This window comes from Salmo salar, chromosome ssa14 (genome assembly GCF_905237065.1).
Source record: "Salmo salar chromosome ssa14, Ssal_v3.1, whole genome shotgun sequence".
Lineage (NCBI taxonomy): Eukaryota > Metazoa > Chordata > Actinopteri > Salmoniformes > Salmonidae > Salmo > Salmo salar.
The window spans coordinates 78,951,667-78,970,668 of NC_059455.1; the positions used below are offsets into that span (position 1 = coordinate 78,951,667).

Below are 19,002 nucleotides of genomic sequence, written 5' to 3' on the forward strand. Positions count from 1 at the left end.
GCAAAGGGTCTGAATACTGATGTAAATAAGGTATCTGTTTTTTTGTTTCATAAATTTGCATATTTTTCTAAAAACCTGTTTTTGCTCTGTCATTATTGTTTATTGTGTGTAGATTTATGAGGAAAACATTTATTTAATCAATTTTAGAATAAGGCTGTAACGTAACAAAATGTGGAAAAGGGGAAGGGGTCTGAATACTTTCCGAATGCATCGTAGCGGGGCACTAAACAACGATCTGAAATTATAACAATAATACACAAGCCATCTGCTCTCACATTGCTGCACACAGTATGAATACAAAGTAGATAGTGGAAATGGCAAAAAATATTATACTGGTCTATTTCTATTGACTTTAGATCTATTTTGTATGTTTTTGTATTATAGGAGGTATTTTTTTATTAAGAATGCAATTATACTTCTTCTCTGGACATTAATGTTATTCAATGAACTTGACCCATAGAGCATCTACTTCACTACCGTACTAGACAGTTAGCTGTGACCACCATTATGGCACACTGTGCCGATAACTCTTTTTGCCATAATTCATCTTGATACATGTGTCTATATTAGTGCCCTAAGGCCTATGTACATGCATTCTGTAAGAATATTGCTCCTCAAATACATTACTTTTACCCATCGAATACATTCAAGGGTCTAGAAAGATTTATTAAATAGATACAACTTGCATCAACAATCAATTGCCTCCGGTTTTATGTTAGAGGCAATATAAGCGACCTAGTTCCTGAAACACTTGGCAAGAACACATTTGGCAAAGCAAATACAGTAGGAAGATCAATGTTTCCCTAAAGTGGAAACACAGATCTTTACAGTAGCTTGGACAGTTTTTCAAGAGAGACTCTTTCAGCTGAAAAAAACTACAAATCCCTCCATCTCAGAGCAACGAGCCAATCACAGGCCCTGAGAGGATCTCAGGGTGAGGATCTCAGCAGCCAGTCTCTGTGGGTCCATGAGATGGGGGAACATGTCCATGGCCCTGTCCACCAGACGGCCATTAAAGATGGCCAGCAGCTTCTTCCTGACATCCTCCCTCTCCCTGCCGTCCTCCCTCTCCCTGCCCTCCCCATGGGGGCTCGGCTGTGTCCGGGCAGGGGGCCAGTGTCTCTGCTGCTCCACCTGAGCAATGCTATGGAGAGTCTGAGGATAAGTCCCGAACGGGTCCGACCAGAAGGTCTGCTGTGAACGGTGGACCCTGCCCTGCTGTTGGAAGTCACTGGGGTGGCTGTACTGATGCATACTAACTGGATACATTGGTGTTCCATAGTTGGGGTAACAAGGGGGGTAGTAGGTCATCATGTCTGGGTTGTGGGTGCTGGCTGGGCCCATTCTATGGTGTGGGCTGTGGTGTTGTTGGTATCCTGCACTGGGGCCCAGTGAAGGCTGAGGAGCATGGGAGCAGCAGCTACAAGGCAGGTTGCTAGGGAGAGAACAGCGTTGTTGTTTCATACTGGGGGCGGACTGAGACTGGCAGTTCCTGTACCCAGCGTTGCCATAGTGATCACAGTGGTTTCTAGAGGGGTCAGATGCCTGGCTCTCGAAGGAGCCCAGCCCAGAATCTAGCCTCTCTTGAGAGCCACTGGCCAGGGCTGACTCCAGGTCGGTCAGGGAATGTCGGTTGGTGCTGGCCTTAGCTGGGGACCTCCAGCTGGCGCGATGGCCTCCCTTGAGAAGAAGAACATTCTCAGTGGTGAGGCCTTTCTTCAAGGAGCCCTTCCACTGTTCTACGGTCAGTTTCTGAGCCATCTCCTCCTCCAGGGAAAGGCCATAGGCAAGTCCAGGACCTGTGGTGGGGTGTTTCTGTGGTGACAAGGGCAGCTTGGCCTTCTCCCGCAGCTCGTCAGCCAAAGAGCGATTGGATTGGTTGACTCGCTCCGGGTGGTAGAATTTACACTTTATTCCGTAAGTGCATTTCCTTCCTGGATTCATGAAATATAAACAAGAGTTAATTAGTACCGCTGAGTTTAAGCACATACAGTACAGTACATTTATTACAGTATTTGTGTCCATTGGTTAATAATGATTTGGAAATGTTCCCCCCACCCAAATGTAAGGTCAACCACAGGATGACCCAAGTAGAGATGTGATCTTACCGTAAGGACATGGCTGTTTGCGTGGTAACCGAGGAACCTTCCGTACAAAGTTCTCCAGGGTAGGACCATGGCGACCCAGGGGGTCATCAGGGGGCATGAACCTGAGAGAGGGGGAGTAGAGTTTAGATTCATACTACACTGTGGCTAATGTATACTAAACAATAATGCATAATTTGCATATATTAATAGTTATAAACATTCATAAGCATTTATAATGTCTCATTCATGAAAGTTATAGAACTGTAACAACTGCATTATCAGTTAAAACATGAGTTATTAATCCAGTGTGTGCATTTCAGGGTTAATAATAAGCTACCACAAGACTTACTTGTCATTGACAAACGAGTACATGAGCAGCCTCTCCTCGATGAAGCGCTTCCACTCCTGTCTCTCGCCCTGAAGGTCACGGTATGTGTCGTTGGACACGATGACACCGTCTGACTCGTACGCCAGCTTGACGATGAAGCGATCGTCGTAGCAGACCACACGTTTGCCCGCTACACGCCGTGAAGGGGTGAACACCATGATTTTCTTTCTCTCCAGCTCACGCAAAATGTGTTGATCTTTAGAGTAGAGAAAAATATACTGCTCAAAAAAATTAAGGGAACACCTAAACAACACATCCTAGATCTGAATTAAAGAAATAATCTTATTAAATACTTTTTTCTTTACATAGTTGAATGTGCTGACAACAAAATCACACAAAAATAATCAATGGAAATCCAATTTATCAACCCATGGAGGTCTGGATTTGGAGTCACACTCAAAATTAAAGTGGAAAACCACACTACAGGCTGATCCAACTTTGATGTAATGTCCTTAAAACAATTCAAAATGAGGCTCAGTAGTGTGTGTGGCCTCCACGTGCCTGTATGACCTCCCTACAACGCCTGGGCATGCTCCTGATGAGGTGGCGGATGGTCTCCTGAGGGATCTCCTCCCAGACCTGGACTAAAGCATCCGCCAACTCCTGGACAGTCTGTGGTGCAACGTGGCGTTGGTGGATGGCGTGAGACATGATGTCCCAGATGTGCTCAATTGGATTCAGGTCTGGGGAACGGGCGGGCCAGTCCATAGCATCCATGCCTTCCTCTTGCAGGAACTGCTGACACACTCCAGCCACATGAGGTCTAGCATTGTCTTGCATTAGGAGGAACCCAGGGCCAACCGCACCAGCATATGGTCTCACAAGGGGTCTGAGGATCTCATCTCGGTACCTAATGGCAGTCAGGCTACCTCTGGCGAGCACATGGAGGGCTGTGCGGCTCCCCAAAGAAATGCCACCCCACACCATGACTGACCCACCGCCAAACCGGTCATGCTGGAGGATGTTGCAGGCAGCAGAACGTTCTCCACGGCGTCTCCAGACTCTGTCACGTCTGTCACGTGCTCAGTGTAAACCTGCTTTCATCTGTGAAGAGCACAGGGCGCCAGTGGCGAATTTGCCAATCTTGGTGTTCTCTGGCAAATGCCAAACGTCCTGCACGGTGTTGGGCTGTAAGCACAACCCCCACCTGTGGACGTCGGGCCCTCATACCACTCTCATGGAGTCTGTTTCTGACCGTTTGAGCAGACACATGCACATTTGTGGCCTGCTGGAGGTCATTTTGCAGGGCTCTGGCAGTGCTTCTCCTGCTCCTCCTTGCACAAAGGCAGAGGTAGCGGTCCTGCTGCTGGGTTGTTGCCCTCCTACGGCCTCCTCCACATCTCCTGATGTACTGGCCTGTCTCCTGGTAGCGCCTCCATGCTCTGGACACTACGCTGACAGACACAGCAAACCTTCTTGCCACAGCTCGCATTGATGTGCCATCCTGGATGAGCTGCACTACCTGAGCCACTTGTGTGGGTTGTAGACTCCGTCTCATGCTACCACTAGAGTGAAAGCACCGCCAGCATTCAAAAGTGACCAAAACATCAGCCAGGAAGCATAGGAACTGAGAAGTGGTCTGTGGTCCCCACCTGCAGAACCACTTCTTTATTGGGGGTGTCTTGCTAATTGCCTATAATTTCCACCTGTTGTCTATTCCATTTGCACAACAGTATGTGAAATTTATTGTCAATCAGTGTTGCTTCCTAAGTGGACAGTTTGATTTCACAGAAGTGTGATTGACTTGGAGTTACATTGTGTTGTTTAAGTGTTCCCTTTCTTTTTTTGAGCAGTGTATTAACGTTAGATAACCATTAAATTAGTTAATCATCAATTAAGTATTAATTAAGATCAATCATGCATTCACATACTAATTCACTTGTTTCCCCCTGATCTTTATGTAAGATTTTTTTTTCACCAGGCAACAAATTCTTCACAACACTTTACTTTCTCTCATGTTCTCTCTCTCCTGGGGGAAACATGTCATCCTTTGTTGACAAACTTTATTGGAACTCGAGCAACTAAGATGCTCTGATAGTGTGGAGGCTATAGCATGTATGCTCAACGTTGATATGATATTTGGCACACACATATTAAAAGGACAAAGTTTAATTGAGGAGCCTCAGATATTTTACATCTTTCAATTAAACTCAATTGAACACTATCTATATGAATATATATATATATATATATATGTGTGTTTGCGACATCATAAACATTTGAGCATACACGATATAGCTGGCTTTTGGCATAAATTGGCAATTGATTAAGCATGAGGATAATTGGCTATGGCAATAACAGTTACTGTAAGTCAGCCAAGCCAAGCATCCTGTCATCACAGCAGCAGCTCATCGTGAGAGGACAATGTTTATGTGCTACTGCCGGAAGTAATAACGATGTTGAGAAAAGTTCCTAATTTAATCAGATGAATAAGAGGTGGTTTGGAGATAAAGTTCAGCACGGGTTGCAATTTGGAAACAAAAAAAATACTGTATCTGTGTCAGGTTTTCCCCTCCCGCTCTCTACACTGCTCTCACCAAGAGTAGGGGAGTTACATCACATTGAACCCTAATCCGTTTTCGTGCCCAAGTTTTTTGCCTCAAGTTCCGTAACTGACAAAGGCCAAGGCCAAATGGCAAATTGTTTCTTGCTCAAACACAAATGTTTTACCTTTCCTGACCAAAGAGACACTCTCTACTCAATCATTGAGATTGTATGCACATTTCCTGCAGTCAATATATCCCATAAGGTATTCAGTAGTAGAAAAAGTACCCAATTGTCATACTTGAGTAAAAGTAAAAGATACCTTAATAGAAAATAACTCTAGTAAAAGTCAACCAGTAAAAAAACTACTCGGGTAAAAGTCTAAAAGTATTTGGTTTTAAATATACTTAAGTATCAAATGTAAATGTAATTGCTAAAATATACTTATCGATTCAAAGTAAAAATTATTTCACATTCCTTATATTAAGCAAACCAAAATGGCATGATTTCCTTTCTTTTTTTTCTTCAGATAGCCAGGGGCACACTCCAACATCATTTACAAACAAAGCATGTGTGTTTAGTGAGTCCGCCAGATTAGAAGCAGTAGTGATGACCAGGATCTTGATAACTGTGTGAATTGGACCATTTTCCTGTCCTGCTAAGCATCCAAAATGTAACAAATACTTTTGTGGGTCAGGGAAAATGTACAGAGTAAAAAGTACATTATTTTCTTTAAGAATGTAGTGGAGTAAAATTAAGTTGTCAAAAATATAAATTCTTAAGCACAGATACCCCAAAAACTCCTTAAGTAGTACTTAGTGTTTTTACTTTACAGTACTTTACACCACTGAAGGTATTATATAATTTTCTCTATGTGCCATCTCTGATTAAAAAAAGCACAAACTCAAAATTCCATTGAGTGCCTAAAACAAAATGTCCACCCACTATATGTATTTAGGAGGAAATCTACTGGATTACATAGGCTACAATGAGGGCTGTTGTGTGATACAGAAAAGGAAGTAGACATTGGGCCCTGTGTGGTGTATTCCCGACATTCTACCTGTGATGGAGACATCTGGTCTGGGCTGCTCCTTCCTCCATGAGGGAACAAACACAGTGATATCAGTATGACCCCTGTCCAGGAAGAAGTTCACAGCCAGCTGGATTCCCAGGCAGGAAAACACTTCCTTGTTTCCGTGGCTACAACAGAGGGGCAATAAAAATAAACTGTTGAGCAAGCAAACAAATCATGTTCGCAATGACTTATTTGTGTGGTCAGGGTAAGTGGCACCCTATAACCTACATAGTGCCTATGACTCTGGTCAATATAAGTGCACTATATAGGGAATAGGGTGTGATTTGTAATAGGGTGTGATGTGACGCAGACTGTACCTCTAGTGCTATATCAATAAACAGCATTGCTTGAGAGTGGGTCCGCAATGACTATAACAGTACTTTTTCAGGTGAAAACACTTAGCTACAAACAATTACAGCATTTGCATTGCAAATGAATAATTTGTGTACACACAAATAAAATGTGCACTTGTCTCACGGTAGACTACCCACCAACTAGGTACACCACCACAACAACAATCTGGATAGTAGGTCCTAAACCAAATATCTAGTGGTAAAATGGATTTGACTGGTAATGTGTAATTTTTAGGCTTTAAAGATAGACTCAGCAAAATTACGTTGCCACGAGCAGCACCACAGATATTGAGATTAGCGAGATGTAATAGGCTGACCACACCTCTCGTGTCGCATGCGATAGATTCCTAAATGTATTTTGCAACGCTATGTTATTCAATTATTGCACCCACACTTCTCACGAGTGTCTGCGTTGCCAAGGGCTAAAATAGAAATCATTCCTATTTCTGACGCAGATCGCGCTGCAAGTCCTGCCTCTCCCATCTCCTCATTGGTTTATAGAAGCAGGTACCCACGTGCCATCTCCTCATTGGTTATACCCACGTGGGTGATTGAAAGACGAACTGTGTTGCCGGTTGTCGTGGTAATACTATGAAAGTTTAAATGCCAATCACCATATACGTTCAAAGATGAAAAAGCCTGGAAGGAGGAGAGATGACTAAAAACGATTTGGTTGACCATTTTATGTGTGGATTAATTGTCAGAGTAGAGGACCTTGTGCATTTTCACGTAAAATAACAACCTAATGTTTATATCCCAGGACAAATTAGCTAGCAACAGCAAGCTAGCTAAATAGGAGAAATTAGCTAGCAAGTGCAAGCTAGCTAGCTAAATTGCCATAACTGTTTAATGCTTTTTGACCTGTCCCCAAATGAACGTAATTGGTTCAGTTTGTTTTGATATTTTAACCTACGTGTCGTGATCGCGTTTGGTGTAGGGGGACAAAATAAATGTATGCACGATGGCGAACGCGCACAGCCGGTTTGGGTTCCGTGTAAGACTTCGCTCTCACACAGTATCAGCACATGTGCACAGATTCGCTTCATGCTGTTACAGCATGGTAGCACAGAGTTTCCAAACCCAGAGGCGCAACTTCATGAGACTTCCAGATACGCTTGCGAAGGAAACCAAGCAGACCAGGCCATGGTTTTGGAAGTCAATAAGTAAAACAATTCTTAGTTAACTTTCTTGAAATATAAAAAGGCACAACCTAGATTCGAGCCAATGTCTTAAGTATTTGAACATGTTATTACTCCAACCTCGTGAAATTGACAAACTAACACATTAAGTGCCTTTAATTTGATGACCTGCATATGTGCAGCTGAACTTAGCTAGCCAACGTCACCATGACATTGCCTATAAGCATGATCTATGATTTCTATTGGCGAAGCAGTTTATGCCTATGTTCAAACTGTACTGTCTTTGGTGGTAGTCAAGGGACCAAAACAGCAGAGAAGTTGAGTCTCGCTCTTCAATGCTCTTAGTTGTTGTGGAATTGTCCCACTATTAGGGCCCTATAAAATCCGTGATGCAGAGAACATGGACGGAATCACGGAATCCAGACATTAACACAGAATTCAACAATATTCAAAAATCTATTGAACTTAGTACGGAAAATGAGGTAATTTGCTGAAGTTTATCATAAGACAGGAACAGAATGCATCAGTGATTCGTATTTCCTAACTTTCTGAAGAGGCAATGAGAATTCCCGCTGATGATGCTAATGAAAAGTAGATGGAAAGGCTTTCCCAAAAACCTTCTCAATTAAATGTTAACTACAAAGTTGCCTATGCTTGCTTACCTAGCAGAATGATCATGACTATTTGTATCAATCCATTGGGTATTTACTTGGCAAACCGTACCATATGTGCGCACATAAACACAGCTAAACAACAGCGTCTTGCTAGGTGAGCACTGGAATTAAAGGGTAACTATACCCAAAAATAAAAATTACATTTATTTTACATTTTTTACCAGACTTCAAAAGTGGTCTCCTGATGTGGTAGAAGAATTGTGAACTTAGAAAAATAACTAAATTGGAGTTTCTATTAATAAAGTGTAATCTTGAGAGCAAAAACCTGAAAACGCAGGGGAAAATTTAAACCTGGAAAATTACAGAATCAGACCCCAAAAATATTTTATGGGGCCCTACACTATGCCGTTTACTTTCTGCATCTACGTCATATCGCTGAGTCTACCTTTAACAAAAACGTGTTATGGTAAAGATTGACTGTTGCACTGGTAAATGTATACAGTGCATTCTGAAAGTATTTCTTATTCTAAAATGGATTAAAAATTGTACAAAAAAAGTATTTAGGTCCTTTACTGAGTACTTTGTCGAAGCACCTTTGGGAAACGGAAAGGGTATACCTAGTCAGTTGTACAACTGAATGCATTCAACTGAAATGTGTCTTCCGCCTTTGACAGCATTTACATTTTACATTTACGTCATTTAGCAGACGCTCTTATCCAGAGCGACTTACAAATTGGTGCATTCACCTTATGATATCCAGTGGAACAACCACTTTACAATAGTACATCTATATCTTTTTTGGGGGGGGGGGTTAGAAGGATTACTATATCCTATCCCAGGTATTCCTTAAAGAGGTGGGGTTTCAGGTGTCTACAGCAATTAAAGTGTTTTTATGTATGACGCTACAAGCTTGGCACACCAAAATTTGGTGAGTTTCTCCCATTGTTCTCTGCAGATCCTTTCAAGCTCTGTCAGGTTGAATGGGGAGCGTCGTAGCACAGCTATTTTCAGGTCTCTCCAGAGATGTTCGATCGGGTTCAAGTCCAGGCTCTGGCTGGGCCACTTAAGGACATTGAGACTTGTCCCGAAGCCACTCCTGCGTCGTCTTGGCTGTGTGCTTAGGGTTGTTGTCCTGGAGCAGGTTTTCATCAAGGATCTCTCTTTACTTTGCTCCGTTCATCTTTCCCTAGATCCTGACTAGCCTGACTGGCTTCCGTCTGACCACTCTACTATGCAGGGCTTAATTGGTGGAGTGCTGCAGAGATGGTTGTACTTCTGGAAGGTCCTCCCATCTTCACAGAGGAACTCTGGAGGTCTGTCAGAGTGACCATCGGGTTCTTGCACACCTCCCTGACCAAGGCCCTTCTCACCAATTGCCCAGTTTGGCAGTGCGGCCGGCTCTAGGAAGAGTCTTGGTGGTTCCAAACTTCTTATATTTTAAGAATGATGGAGGCCACTGTTCTTGGGGACCTTCAATGCTACAGACATTTTTTTGGTAACCTTCCCCAGATCTGTGCCTCAACACAATCCTGTCTCGGAGCTTGGTTTTTGCTCTAGCATGTAATGTCAACTGTGGGACTTTATATAGACAGGTGTGTGCCTTTCCAAATATATTGAATTTACCACAGGTGGACTCCAATCAAGTTGTAGAAACAGCTCAAGGATGATCAGTGGAAATTGGATGCACCTAAGCTCCATTTCTCATAGCATAGGGTCTTAACTTCTATGGGCTACATGGGACGCTAGCCACCTGCGGGACACAGCCAGTGAAATATCAGGACGGAAAATTCAAAAACAACAAAATGTCATAATTCAACTTTCTCAAACATACACTTCTCCTTGATGTAACCACATTGTCCGATTTCAAAAAGGCTTTACAGCAAAAGCAAAACATTAGATTATGTTAGGAGAGTACATAGACAAAAATAATCACAGCCATTTTCCAAGCAAGGACATGTGTCAATAAAACCCAAAACACAGCTAAATGAAGCACTAACCTTTGACGATCTTCATCAGATGACACTCCTAGGACATCATGTTACACAATACATGTATGTTTTGTTCGATAAAGTTCATATTTATATCCAAAAACAGCATTTTACATTGGCGCGTGATGTTCAGAAAATGTATTCCCACCAAAACGTCCGGTGAATGTGCACATCAATTTACAAAAATACTCATCATAAACATTGATAAAATATATAACAATTGTTTAAAGAATTATAGATAGACTACTCCTGGATGCAACCACTGTGTCAGATTTTAAAATAGCTTTACGGAGAAAGCACATTTTTCAATATTCTGAGTACATAGCTCAGCCATCACGGCGAGCTATACAGACACCCGCCAAGTTCAGGGCAACCTAAACTCAGAATTAGTATTAGAAATATTGTCTTACCTTTGCTGATCTTCGTCAGAATGCACTCCCAGGACTGCTACTTCCACAACAAATGTTGTTTTTGTTCGAAATAATCTATATTTATTTACAAATACCTCCGTTTTGTTCGTGCGTACAGATCACTTATCCAAAGGCATAACGCGCGAGCATGGAACCAGAGACGAAAAGTCAAAATGTTCCATTACCGTACTTAGAAGCATGTCAAACGCTGTTTAAAATCAATCTTTATGGTATTTTTTACGTAAAATTGCGATAATATTCCAACCGGACAATAGCATATTCATTCAAGAAGAAAAAGAAGGAACGGCGCCCTCGTGTGACGGCGCATATCCAATCCCTTTGTTGCCAGGCAGTCCACTCAGAAACTGAGCTCCTATTATCTTCCCAGTGACAGGAGAATGCTCAAACCACTTTCTGAAGGCTGTTGACAGCCAATGGAAGCCTTAGGAAGTGCAACGTCACCCCACAGACACTGTAGTTTCGATAGAGAATCAAAAGAAGAACTACAATTCTCAGACTTTCCACTTCCTGCTTGGATTTTTCTCAGGTTTTTGCCTGCCATATGAGTTCTGTTATACTCACAGACACCATTCAAACAGTTAGAGAAACTACAGAGTGTTTTCTATCAAAATCTACTAATAATATGCATATTCTAGTTTCTGGGCCAGAGTAGTAACCTGTTTAAATTGGGTACGTTTTTCATCCGGCCGTGAAAATACTGCCCCCTAGCCCAGACAGGTTAACACGTATGTAAATAAGGCATTTCATTATTTTTTTATACATTTGCAAACATTTCTAAAAACCTGTTATTGTTTTGTCATCATGGGGTATTGTGTGTAGATTGATGAGGAAAACAATTTATGTCATCCATTTTAGAATAAGGCTGTAACATAACAAAATGTGGAAAAAGTCAAGGGGTCTGAATACTTTCCGACCGCACTGTACATGTATTATCCACATCAAAGGACAGGCAGTAAATACAATGCAATTCGGCCTGTTCCTGTTAGACTGATCTGATTTGCATGCTCAGATTTGCATACCTGAGCAATAAGGGAGAGATGTGCCTGTACGGGTGTGAGTGTGTATCAAAGTGGGAAGGAGGCCAAAGAAGACCGAGGAGCTGTGGATGGGGGAGTGAGAGAAAAGGTTGAGGCTTCCTCCAGACTAACTCCAGCCACGCAAGTCATAGACTGTTCTCTCTGCTACCGCACGGCAAGCAGTACCGGAGTGCCAAGTCTGGGACCAAAAGGTTCCTGAACAGCTTTTACCCCCAAGCCATAAGACTGCTGAACAGTTAATCAAATGGCTACCATGACTACTTGCTTTGACCCCCTTTTTATTTGCACTGAGTCTCTTGCACCGGCTCTATTCACACTCACTGGACTCTACCCACACACACATACTACAGTAACACACCAACACACACGCAAACTACCTGCCCTCCAAGACACCTACAGCACCCAATGTCACAGGAGGGCCAAAAAGATCAAGGACAACAACCACCCGAGCCACTACGTGTTCACCCCGCTATCATCCAGAAGGCGAGGTCAGTACGGATGCATCAAAGCTGGGACTGAGAGACTGAAAAACAGCTTCTATTTCAAGGCCATCAGACTGTGAAACAGCCATCACTAGCACTGAGAGGCTTCTGCCTACATACAGACTTGTAACCATTGACCACTTTAATAATGTTTACATATCTTGCATTACTCATCTCATATGTATATATTGTATACTATCTATTGCATCTTAGCCTACGCCGCTCTGACATTGTTCATCCATATATTTATATATTCTTATTCCATTCCTTACTTAGATTTGTGTGTATTAGGTATTTGTTGTGGAATTGTTAGATATTACTTGTTAGATATTGCTGCATTGTTGGAACTAGAAGCACAAGCATTTCGCTACACTCGCAATAACATCTGTTAACCATGTGTGTTTGACCAATACAATTTTATTTGATTTTGACTACACACACACACACACACACACACACACACACACACACACACACACACACACACACACACACACACACACACACACACACACACGCTGCTACTCTATTATTTATCCTGTTCGCCTATTCACTTTTACCCCTACCTATATGTACATATAACGTCATACCCCTGCACATTGACTAGGTACCGGTACTCTGTGTATATAGTCTCGTTACTGTTATTTTATTGTGTTACCATTTTATTTTTTGGAAAATGTTCTTACATTTTTAACTCTGCATTGTTTTGAAAAGGGCTCGTAAGGAACCATTTCCCGGTAAAGTCTGTTGTATCAGTGCATATGACAAATACAATTTTATTTAATTTGACTGTCACCTGATAGTGACTGAATATTGAGGGCTGAACCACCATCCTGACTTCTAGCTAGATCGTAATTATTAGGTTAGGGCAGGAGTTTAGCGTAATAAGGAAATGATCTGTTCTTGAGGACAGGAGGGGGAATTCTGCCGGTACAGTACAAACCACAAGTTCCTTCCTTGAAACAGTTACTGGAGAGATTAGATTAAGGCTGGTCGAAGCCTGTATCTACGTGTTTTCCATGAACATTATCCGTTAAGAGTGATTGTCTACATTATGTCCACCCCTCCATTTTCTGCAATTAGAGCACAGATCTGAGAGCACGACTGATTTGTTTGTAATGTTCACAACTGAAGAGCACTTTAATGCTGACTCAAAGACTTATTAGTAGTGGAGGTGGGGATATGACGAGTCCTGATGAGTGGCCAGTAATGTACATAACATGCAGATGTCACAGACCCCTGATACCTTCCTCAATGCAAACCAATTAGGTATCCTCAGGACCCTATCAAAACACAGCTGAATAATACATTCTGCTATAACTATCACCAGCAAACAGCAATTCAAGACACAGGTAGTTTCCCGGAGACAGATTAAGCCTTGTCCAAGACTAAAAAGCACTTTCTTTGAAGAATCTCCATTGAGCATGCTTTTTACATTTAAGTAGACACTCTTACTCAGAGCGATTTACAGGAGCAATTAGGGTTAAGTGCCTTGCTCAAGGGCACTTCGGACGATTTTTCATCTAGTCAGCTCGGGGATTCGAACCAGAAACCTTTTGGTTACTGGCCCAACATTCTCAATCGCTACGCTACCTGCAGTCCCTTTTAATCTAGGACTAGGTTTAATCTGTGTCCGGGAAACCAGCCCTCAGACCCACAGCATGTAATTCTCTACTCACCTCATAGCCATATTACTCCCATCGATCACTATGGGTTTCAGGTCATCTCCCTCCTCACTGGCTGCCTCCTCCCAAATTGATGGAGGGGTGAGGGGCAGGCTACTAAGGGTCTCCCCACTGGCAATCAGGACAGACATGGTAGTTGGGGCTCCCTCCTTCTCCATTCCTTCTGGGCTGGCTCCAGTCTGCACCAGCTCCCCCAGAATTCTGTTAGTGTCTGTGTTCAGGCCAAACTTCTGCAGCACGGTCTGGACCTGCGCTGGGGAGTAGCCCAGTTTACGGTAGAAGTCCAGCTGAGCCTCTCCAGGGTTTGTGGCGGTCTTGCCGCTCTCCTCTGGGGCAGAGCATTGGGTGCCACTCGGGTGCATTCTCTCACAGATGGGATAGGGTGGATGATGATTGTGGAAGGCAGGCAGAGCGGAGAGCCATCCGTCTGTGTCGTGGGGCTCTGTGGCGCTCAGACGGGCTGTGTAAGAGAACTCATTCCATGGGAAGACCTCTGCGACTGGGCACAGCTATGGGATGGGACTGACTTATATGTTCATCTCTCCCCCTCTCCCTTTCGGGCAGTGCTCATATGTCACACCTGTTTAAAAAAAACATAGTTTTGGTTGTGTGAAGTGGTATAAAAAAATGGTTTCCCCAATCATATCAATACCATTAGGTTTAAAACCACTACAATCTGATGACAGATCACATCTCACTTTAGTATTGAAATTGACATCTGTATTAGTTCTCACCACAAATATCATGAATAATCAGTTCATTTTACAGTTGTCACAAAATACTAATAATTAGTGGTCATGGTTTAACAGCATCCCAGCTCATGTCTGTCAGTATCATATAATGAAGCCTAAAGAAAATGTGCATACATTATCTATTGTATTCCTTCATACACTGTACATTTACAGTAGCCTTACTTTGGTCAGAAAATACACGTCTGTTATTGATATAGTTCTACTGTATTATACTTCGACTGGGCTACACTCCTATTCAATGGATAACGGCGATTATTGATTAAGTCGGACTAGTGTGTCTTGGTTAATTTTATCATTGCCTATAATGTCTATTGTCAACCACTCCAGTATTTTCAGGAAATCTCCGGTGTTCATTCCCAGAGACGTGTCAGAGACATGTAAAATGTATCCTACTAACCTGAGTTTGCCTTCTTTGATTTGTTCTACAAGTTAGTTTCGGAAAATCTAAAAGTCTGACTTCATGAGATTTTGGAACCGTTATCTAGCCCAATGTTGGACTGATATATTACTCCTTAGTCCAAAAACCGTACATATTCTGTTTAAAGGGCGAACTGGCGCTGAAACAGCCAAATACTCCATCTAAAAGATGGATCCCTCTATTTTCAAATCAAATCTAAATAAATGTAAAAAAAAATACCAAATCCACACTTACTGTACACTGTGTTAACCGATTTTAGCACAATTGTAGCGGATGCTATTTTTCCAGTGACAACACGTCTGTGGCATCTGTCTTTCGTTTACACACAAGTGTTTGGAGTTACAGATATCAAATTAACGTTAGCACAGGTAGGCGAGTCCACTCACTGTCTTCCGTGGACAAGCGCTGTAATATGGCAGTGTCGGAACCCTAACCCTACAATAGGTGTCTATCAATTTAACGTTTTGTTTTTTGTAAATTATCTCTCGCCGATATGAAAGATAAGGTCCTTATGCTTTCAAAACCGTACCGCAAGCGATGCGTCTTTATGTTCCGACAGAGCGTCGCGCTTCTTAACAAAAGTCCCCCATACAGAAGACGCCTTTGGCCAATGATCAAGGGCAACATGTTCCCAAATAAGAAACGAAGTAAACCCGTTAACGTAGTTAGCCTACTTACCAGTCATTTATAGTCCAACAGTTTCGGCCATTCATTTTATATGTTCATGTTGTTATACATGTGAAATATCTTGCTCTCTGTGAGCAGTTTCACGGTGGACAGTAGGCTACAACAGCATATTGGAGGCGATGACGTCAGTCATACGCTTCAAACTCTGGACAAGGAAATAGTGTTTTGTTTCGCTATACTTTTTTTTACACCTTTATTTAACTCGGCAAGTCAGTTAAGAACAAATTCTTATTTTCAATGACGGCCTATCGTGGAACAACTTCCTTGTTCAGCGCCAGAACGACAGATTTGTAACTTGTCAGCTCGGGGATTCGATCCAGCAACTTTTCGGCCCAACGCTCTAACCACTAGGCTACCTGCCGCCTCTGTTTGATGTAGCAATGCAAGCTGTTGATCATTTTGTATTATGAATAAACTAATATTTTTTTTAAACAAGGAAATAGAGGGTTTTCCGTCTTATGCTATTTTGGTAAGGAAAGGAAACAGGCCAACGGCAGTTGATCATTTATTGTCTGACTAAACACTTGATTCAAAGCCTTTTACAAATATTGTTATCAACTGATCGATGGTATGATGGAAAATGTATTTAGGCCAGAGACTTATTGGCTATTATTGCTACTGCCTATCCTATTTTTGTAGGCTAGGCTACCATAAGACATTCTGATTTATGCTTGTTTTATTATAGGTTCACATCTTCCCTCTCTACCTGTATTTACCTCTTGGTAAAGGAACAGAGTCAACATGGGGTATTGAGCCAGTAGTGTCATCAGTTTTAAGATTGCCTAACTTTGATTACCATTGATGGGTAATTACGTTTTTGACTAACATCATATAGTTAATCAAGCATTATCTTATATCTGAAGTGATCATTGGATGATACAATGAAGTAGGTTTTCTTATTTCTGTAATGTATCGAATATGGATGGATCTTCCTTTCTAAGAAGTGTTGTTGTTGATGTAAAGGAAAGGTGAAATAAAAAAATAAAACATTTGTTCGTTTTTCCCTTTACACTGTAAACACTTATAGGGCACTGTCTATTTTCTACTGTCTATAGCCTACTGTACGGCTCACAATAAATACAGGAAATATACGTTTGAGATTCCATTGACAACACTGGTAAATAACTGCTCTACATTTTCCTTCACCATAAAAGGAAGATAAAGGCCAACTGTATACGCTTAGAACAGAGAGAAACAGACAGAAATCAGCTGTGTGGTCTGATGACCTGTGACTGAACAATACACCCTTTTTCTGCACTTGTAGTTTTCCTAAAGCTCTTACCTGATTTTGGCATTTAGGCATGTTCCTGAGCTGTTTTTCATACTCAAGAGAAACTCAGAAAGCCCTTTGTCATTATTTGCATACAGTTTAGTCTGAGGAGTAGGATAAGGAGAGGCATGGTTGCATTGATGCTTGGGCTATTTTCTTATGGGTCATACTTATGCATTAAAATGAATCATGTTTGTCTGCTTGCTTGCAATATGTAATTAGTTTTGCCTTACCTTTCGATATAAATATTTTAGAATCTGTGTCGTATAACTTTTATAAATTCTTTCCTGTTTACATTTACGTCATTTAGCAGACACTCTTATCCAGAGCGACTTACAAATTGGTGCATTCACCTTATGATATCCAGTGGAACAACCACTTTACAATAGTACATCTATATCTTTTTGGGGGGGGGGGGGGGGGGGGTTAGAAGGATTACTTTATCCTATCCCAGGTATTCCTTAAAGAGGTGGGGTTCCAGGTGTCTCCGGAAGGTGGTGATTGAGTCTGCTGTCCTGGCGTCGTGAGGGAGATTGTTCCACCATTGGGGGGCCAGAGCAGCGAACAGTTTTGACTGGGCTGAGCGGGAACTGTGCTTCCGCAGAGGTAGGGAGGCGAGCAGGCCAGAGGTGGATGAACGCAGTGCCCTTCTTTGGGTGTAGGGACTGATCAGAGCCTGAAGGTACGGAGGTGCCATTCCCCTCACAGCTCTGTAGGCAAGCACCATGGTCTTGTAGCAGATGCGAGCTTCAACTGGAAGCCAGTGGAGTGTGCGGAGGAGCGGGGTGACGTGAGATTACTTGGGAAGGTTGAACACCAGACGGGCTGCGGTGTTCTGGATGAGTTGTAGGGGTTTAATGGCACAGGCAGGGAGCCCCGCCAACAGCGAGTTGCAGTAATCCAGACGGGAAATGACAAGTTATATCCTGCCTGTTTGGCCCTGCCCGGGGGTATCATCGGATGGGGCCACAGTGTCTTCTGATCCCTCCTGTCTCAGCCTCCAGTATTTATGCTGCAGTAGTTTATGTGTCGGGGGGCTAGGGTCAGTCTGTTACATCTGGAGTATTTCTCTTGTCTTATCCGGTGTCCTGTGTGAATTTAAATATGCTCTCTCTAATTCTCTCTTTCTCTCGGAGGACCTGAGCCCTAGGACCATGCCTCAGGACTACCTGGCATGATGACTCCTTGCTGTCCCCAGTCCACCTGGCCGTGCTGCTGCTCCAGTTTCAACTGTTCTGCCTGCGGCTATGGAACCCTGACCTGTTCACCGGACGTGCTTGTTGCACCCTCGACAACTACTATGATTATTATTACTTGACCATGCTGGTCATTTATGAACATTTTAACATCTTGACCATGTTCTGTTATAATATCCACCCGGCACAGCCAGAAGAGGACTGGCCACCCCTCATAGCCTGGTTCCTCTCTAGGTTTCTTCCTAGGTTTTTGGCCTTTCTAGGGAGTTTTTCCTAGGGAGTTTTTCCTAGCCACCGTGCTTCTTTCACATGCGTTGCTTGCTGTTTGGGGTTTTAGGCTGGGTTTTTGTACAGCACTTTGAGATATCAGCTGATGTACGAAGGGCTATATAAATAAATGTGATTTGATTTGAATTGAAGTGCCTGGATTAGGACCTGCGCCGCTTCCTGTGTGAGGCAGGGTCGTACTCTGCGAATGTTGTAGAATCCTGTTTCATCACAGCAAGGGAATATAAACCCAAAATCTTTGGATAGACTAATTTAGACAGGGATGATCTGATCACCTTGAACTTAAGACTATATTTAAAGTAGTATCTCCAGTAGTACTATTACATTTAAACCTAGAGGACTCACTGACTGGGTTTAGTTCGGGTGGGCACTCCAGTCCTCGGGGGCCTGATTGGTGTCACAGTTTTGCCCCAGCCCCAGCTAACACACTTAACTCCAATAATCAACGAATCATGATCTTCAGTTTAGAATACAATTAGTTGAATCAGCTGTGTTTGCTAGGGATGGAGAAAAAGTGTGACAACTATCAGGCCCCGAGGACTGGAGTTGCCCACCCCTGCCCGGGCCGGGCGTGGACGGAACTAAACCCACAGTCAGTGACTCCTCTGAGGGGCTAAACCCCCTTATG

General features: G+C 42.7%; 1 protein-coding gene across 2 annotated transcripts; it reads right to left on the reverse strand.

The window, feature by feature from the left end:
* LOC106570386 (endoribonuclease ZC3H12A) lies at nucleotides 1-15,823 on the reverse strand. 2 transcript variants are annotated; one of them, XM_014142650.2, is made up of 6 exons: nucleotides 15,612-15,823; nucleotides 13,758-14,343; nucleotides 6,020-6,159; nucleotides 2,437-2,671; nucleotides 2,109-2,209; nucleotides 1-1,934 (listed from the first exon to the last, which is right to left on the reverse strand). In XM_014142650.2, exons 2-6 carry the CDS (start codon nucleotides 14,123-14,125, stop codon nucleotides 910-912), a joined length of 1,869 nt encoding a protein of 622 aa, XP_013998125.2. In that variant the 5' UTR covers nucleotides 14,126-14,343; nucleotides 15,612-15,823; the 3' UTR covers nucleotides 1-909. The 2 variants fall into 2 exon arrangements, with proteins under 2 accessions (XP_013998125.2, XP_045550793.1); XM_045694837.1 differs by lacking the exon at nucleotides 15,612-15,823 and adding an exon at nucleotides 15,168-15,549.
* Nucleotides 15,824-19,002: the final 3,179 nt, after the last annotated feature.